Genomic DNA, 6,000 nt, shown 5'->3' on the forward strand with positions numbered 1-6,000 from the left:
GTTTTCATATAACATGTGAAGGACTTAAACTGTGGAGAACCAATAGTTCCAAAAAGTAACATAAATATAAAATATTCATACATTTCATAATCAAAGCAAAGCAGGACACGAATAAATCCAATTTGCACCTATTGATTTACACTCTTTAGAGATTTCCAAATCTTACTAAATGCAGAATTTTGTAGAAGCCTTGAATTTTCTCTGTAAAATGCTTTGATGATGTGTTTTGAAATTGCACAACATTAATAAACTCAATTAAACTGAATCATATCAATCCAAATACATTCATTTGAATTTGGAGGGATGTTGAACTTTTATTTAACTATTTCTGTACTTATAAATGTAATTCATGCTGTATTTTCTGCAGTAGGCCAACACTATGAAATGCCTCTCACTGTCACTTAGGCTGGTCAACACAGTGTAACAGCTGTAACCACTGGCTTTGAGTGGAAAAGCTTAAATATATAGTGGAGAATGCTGTTTTTCTGAGTGGATCATCAAAATAAGTGGTCTTCCTAATCGTCAATCATTCTGGTGATATGTTTACGTAAGGCCATCCTACGTGCTTGTCCCCATTTTCACTTACCAGTAGTAAGTCTGACATAGTGGAAGAATTGCACATCTTCTTTTGGAAAGTAAGCTTGTATGATGTGCACGAGGAGAAATGGCCTTGTTTGTGCTCTTGCTGCGTTTAATAGGCTTTCCCTTTCAAGAGTGGGTACAGGATTGAGCCTGTGCATTTTTTTTTAAAAGTGGAGGGCGAGACTTCAAAATTCTGGAAAATCCTCCATTATACCTTTAAGTGCTGTAGCCAAAAGCCTTAGGCTGATTTAAATAAAATAATTGGTAAATATGTATAAATTATTTTTGTATATAAAATACTTAAATAAATTATTCAAACATTATATCAAATTATTTTTTGCATGTGAGTGTTCATGAGACATACACTATATTGCCAAAAGTATTTGCTCACCTGCCTTGACTCACATATGAGCTTAAGTGACATCCCGTTCCTAATCCATAGGGTTCAATATGACGTCGGTCCACCCTTTGCAGCTAGAACAGCTTCAACTCTTCTGGGAAGGCTGTCCACAAGGTTTAGGAGTGTGTTTATGGGAATTTTTGACCATTCTTCCAGAAGCGCATTTGTGAGGTCGCACACTGATGTTGGACGAGAAGGCCTGGCTCTCAGTCTCCGCTCTAATTCATCCCAAAGGTGTTCTATCGGGTTGAGGTCAGGACTCTGTGCAGGCCAGTCAAGTTCATCCACACCAGACTCTGTCATCCATGTCTTTATGGACCTTGCTTTGTGCACTGGTGCACAGTCATGTTGGAAGAGGAAGGGGCCAGCTCCAAACTGTTCCCACAAAGTTGGGAGCATGGAATTGTCCAAAATGTCTTGGTATGCTGAAGCATTCAGAGTTCCTTTCACTGGAACTAAGGGGCCAAGCCCAGCTCCTGAAAAACAACCTCACACCATAATCCCCCCTCCACCAAACTTTACACTTGGCACAATGCAGTCAGACAAGTACCGTTCTCCTGGCAACCGCCAAACCCAGACCCGTCCATCAGATTGCCAGATGGAGAAGCGCGATTCGTCACTCCAGAGAACGCGTCTCCACTGCTCTAGAGTCCAGTGGCGGCGTGCTTTACACCACCGCATCCGACGCTTTGCATTGCACTTGGTGATGTATGGCTTGGATGCAGCTGCTCGACCATGGAAACCCATTCCATGAAGCTCTCTGCGCACTGTTCTTGAGCTAATCTGAAGGCCACATGAAGTTTGGAGGTCTGTAGTGATTGACTCTGCAGAAAGTTGGCGACCTCTTCGCACTATGCGCGTCAGCATCCGCTGACCCCGCTCCGTCAGTTTACGTGGCCTACCACTTCGTGGCTGAGTTGCTGTCGTTCCCAAACACTTCCATTTTCTTATAATACAGCTGACAGTTGACTGTGGAATATTTAGGAGCGAGGAAATTTCACGACTGGATTTGTTGCACAGGTGGCATCCTATCACAGTTCCACGCTGGAATTCACTGAGCTCCTGAGAGCGACCCATTCTTTCACAAATGTTTGTAAAAACAGTCTGCATGCCTAGGTGCTTGAATTTATACACCTGTGGCCATGGAAGTGATTGGAACACCTGATTCCAATAATTTGGATGGGTGAGCAAATACTTTTGGCAATATAGTGTAAGTCCAATAGATAACCCACAGGCTGAGTACAGATGTGAAGTAAATAATATGTTTCGGTTGCTAAATCAGGACTGTCAAAATAAGAATGGCCATGACGATGCCTGAGCACAACACACAAACTCCAACACACACATAAATACAGACAAATCAAAGGACATGCATCTGAATTTGCACACCTGACAGACACACTCCAATTGATTAGTGTCTTTCAACTGTTCATTAGGGGTCAGCTGGTCAACTTCGCCTAATTAGGACCTAATGAAAGATAAAAGAGCACAGTATACAAGACATGGCGGTAGAAGAACAGAGGGGCTACAAAGGGAGGCAGAATGTTATTATGTTCAAAAACGGTCTTTCTTTATGCGTACACCTGTTTTATCTTCCCTTCTGCTGCGCTTTTAAAAGTATTGCCATTCTCTAAGTGCATATCATACAAATTAAGAAAAACTTATAATTTTGTACTGGGAAAAAAAAGGCAATAAGAAAATTAATTATTTCGAAGAAATAATTAGGCATGATTATTTTCCTCCACGTGTGAATCCCTCTATGGGTTTCAGAGTCCCGTTCCATAAAGATGGCATTACTGAGCGTAAACATTTGCTCAGAAACCAGTGCTCAGAGTGTCTGTCTCTGTAGGGATCTTATGTGGGCTGGGTAGACTCTTCAAATATTCCAAATGTCTGCGGGCCTCGGCCTGGTTCTGTCGAACATAGTACACAACATACACGATGACCATGAAGAACCACACAAACATGGTTACCAGCATGGCTACATCTGTGGTTTTCCTCTGCAGGCTGCAGAAGTTTACCCCTGAATCCAGCAGTTTGACCAACGGCTGACCTGCATGCTCCCCTGGTGACCCCGGGTCCTCCCACCGCCCCCCCTCACCTACACCCCGCACTGAGCTCTCGCAGATGATCCCGTTCACAGTCTCAGGTTCAAGGTACAGAGTCTCCATCAGCTCCTGCAAGGTGCAGTCACAGTGCCAGGGATTGTGGTAAAGCCGTGTTTTGGCACGAGTGGATCCAAAATCCTCCCTACTGGCCTGCCTCAGCTGGTTATGGGAAAGGTCCAGCAACCGCAGGTCGGGTCCCAGATGCCGCAGAGCCCCTGAGGAGAGAGAGTCAATGCGGTTGTGAGACAAGTAGAGGTCCTGCAGGTGAACCAAGTGGCTGAAGGCACCCTCTGGGATGTTCCGGATGTAGTTGCGCTCCAGGTGTAGGAAAACAGTCTCTGGTGGGATCCCTTCTGGGATCTCTCGCAGCCCCGCATCTGAACACAGAACGGTGGCCGTGTCCCAGGCACAGTGGCAGCTGTCCGGGCACTGAGGGGTTGCTTGACCCCACAAAGCAGAGAACAGGAGTGATATACACAGCCATGAGTAGATATCCAGCCCTTCACTTGACCCTCTTCCTGTTCCTCCACTGATGGCAGGACATCTTCTCTCATACAAGCTTGTACACATCGCCTCACCATATCCCCATGACACACATCAGTTCCCAATCAGACTCAGGCAGCAGCAACAAGGGAACCTGACAGATTGAGAAAAATGGCTTTAGAACAGAGAAGAAAACCTGCAACCAGATGTAAACAAACTGAGCATATTTACAGAGGATTATGCAGAGAAGAAAAAGTTCAAATATCCAAAAGATTCATCAAGCTAAAGATCCATACAACACAAAAATGCATTTAAAGAGCGATACTCTGCCGAAAGGGTGGTTAATTTAGTATTAATCTCCAGATTTTGTGAAGGATGCAGCCACACCTTTATCTGCAGAGGTTTGCTGATTCAATCTCAGCCTCAGTAGCTGTAATGGTACCCTAAGTGGCCTATTAAGGTTGCAAAGCATTTTGCATTTCTGCATTAGAAGAACACAAATCATCAGACACGATTATCTCAACTCAACCCGGCCTCCTTTCCGTTTTGCCCTTCAGAACCAGAATAACAGCGATCATATTATCCAGATCAATACATTTTCATCTCATTTACTCTTCTATTTATGCCTCTATGATAGCAGGGCTGCTTAATCACACTTTAAGGGTTAGATGTGCTCTGCAGAGATGAAGGCTAGAGAAAGAAGAATCAATGCCCCAAGTATTGCCTGTTAGACTATTAAGAACAAGAACATCAATCCTGGGTGAATTTACACTGTCAATAAGTGACAATAATGGGGAGGTACTACCATCTGCTCACCTTCCTTGCAGTTGGAAGGGAAAAGTTTTCAAAAAAGCAAAGATAATGAGATAAATTAATGTAGAACCTGGTGCTTGTATGATTTCAAATCTAACAGGTTTCATTTGTAAGTATTCTGCTGTCGCTGTTGTTTTCAGCCTGTCTTGCTCTGTAGATGTTTCAATGCAATTTTCCAGAGAAAAACATGTTTTCAAAGCCACTTTGTTTTCCTGAGACAAACTAGACTTTCTGAAGCTCATGTTTCAAGAGATGATTGAATCTGATTGCAAGAATGCCCTGATAAATGTCAAGTATCCCGTGTTTCCATAATAAAATCAAAACTGTCAGGTGTCTCTACCCTCTACTGGAAATAGAAAAAATGTGCTTAAAGGCTGGAACCTCAGACTTTCAAGTATGGCCTAGATCTGTCTAATATTCCTGGATTAAAATTGGGGAAAAAGAGGAATGTCCACTAAAAAGGGATTCAGATTCTCGTGGTTTTTAGTTACGTACTGAATGATTGTATGCAAATTGTAGTTTTGGTCAAATAACCTGATGCATGAGCAGCAATTAGGTAGAGCTAAAAATAAGGAAGAGGGGAAAAAAGGTAAATTATATGCTTTAAAAAATAAACAAATGTCTGTTAGTATTTAGTGGAAAATAGATCATTTAGAGGCTAAAATAAAACAGGGCTTGGGGTCTAGTTTTATGGGGGGGGGGGCTTTAACTGCTTTTAAATGGATAAAACCTAAATATCAAAATAGTATAAAATGTATAGAAGCAGACTTTTGCATGCCTAAATCTTTATATAATTAATTTGTATTTTGCATAAAGATAATTTAATTATACAGTTTCTGCAAAATGTTTCATCTCTTGCATTTGAGACTTTTCTTGACAATTTAAGTAAAAAAATTCCTGATCAAACGGACAAGAGACGAATAGAACACATTTTACGCACAAAAGACACAATGTCCGGCAAACTAACTTACCTTTAAAACTGCTTCGAATTAAGTTTGAGTCCAGAAGATGTCCAACAGCAGGGTTTTTTATATTTTTTTTATTTATCAGGCTCCGTTTGCAGTTTTATGTTCGCTTTCAATCAAAATCCCGTGTTTTCTGTTCAGATCCACGTATGGAAGCGCTGCGCTCTGCGCTCTGCAGACGGCTCCATCGCGGACTGTCTCCTCGGTGGCTTTTTAGCTGTAAAGATGTGGGACAAACTCTCTCTCCTCCGCATCTCTCTTCCTCTCCCTGAGGATGGGTGTTTGTAAAAGGCAAATCACAACACGGAGGGGGTGTGCCATCATCACCACCCCTCCTAGCCCCTGGCATCCATCTCGTTTTTCTGAGAACACGTTGGTTACCTCCATGAGCTATTAACTTAATTACCTTTTGCCATAATTAGATTCTTAGAATCAGTCTTCCAGAAAAGCTGCTTGAAAGAGGGCAGGTACACAGAGATAAGTTAGAGAAAGAATACAAATAAGAGATCATCTGACTTCTTAAAGCAGAAGGCTAGAGTCAAACAGTGTCAGCCACCCCAAGGTTAGAATAAATTATCTTTTACTGTAGTGACACCAAATTGAACTAGGAATTTAAAACAAACTTTTAATTTGAAAAGTTATTCCCTTG

The 6,000-nt window shown here is 42.0% G+C and overlaps 1 protein-coding gene across 1 annotated transcript; it reads right to left on the minus strand.

The window, feature by feature from the left end:
* Window positions 1-2,199: 2,199 nt before the first annotated feature.
* LOC119786188 (leucine-rich repeat-containing protein 3-like) lies at window positions 2,200-5,426 on the minus strand. Its single transcript, XM_038289394.1, has 2 exons — window positions 5,358-5,426; window positions 2,200-3,727 (listed from the first exon to the last, which is right to left on the minus strand). The coding sequence occupies exon 2, from the start codon at window positions 3,658-3,660 to the stop codon at window positions 2,797-2,799; it is 864 nt and encodes a 287-aa protein (XP_038145322.1). The 5' UTR covers window positions 3,661-3,727; window positions 5,358-5,426; the 3' UTR covers window positions 2,200-2,796.
* Window positions 5,427-6,000: the final 574 nt, after the last annotated feature.

The sequence above is a fragment of the Cyprinodon tularosa genome, unplaced genomic scaffold (assembly GCF_016077235.1).
Source record: "Cyprinodon tularosa strain WSP-4 unplaced genomic scaffold, ASM1607723v1 ctg10, whole genome shotgun sequence".
NCBI lineage: Eukaryota > Metazoa > Chordata > Actinopteri > Cyprinodontiformes > Cyprinodontidae > Cyprinodon > Cyprinodon tularosa.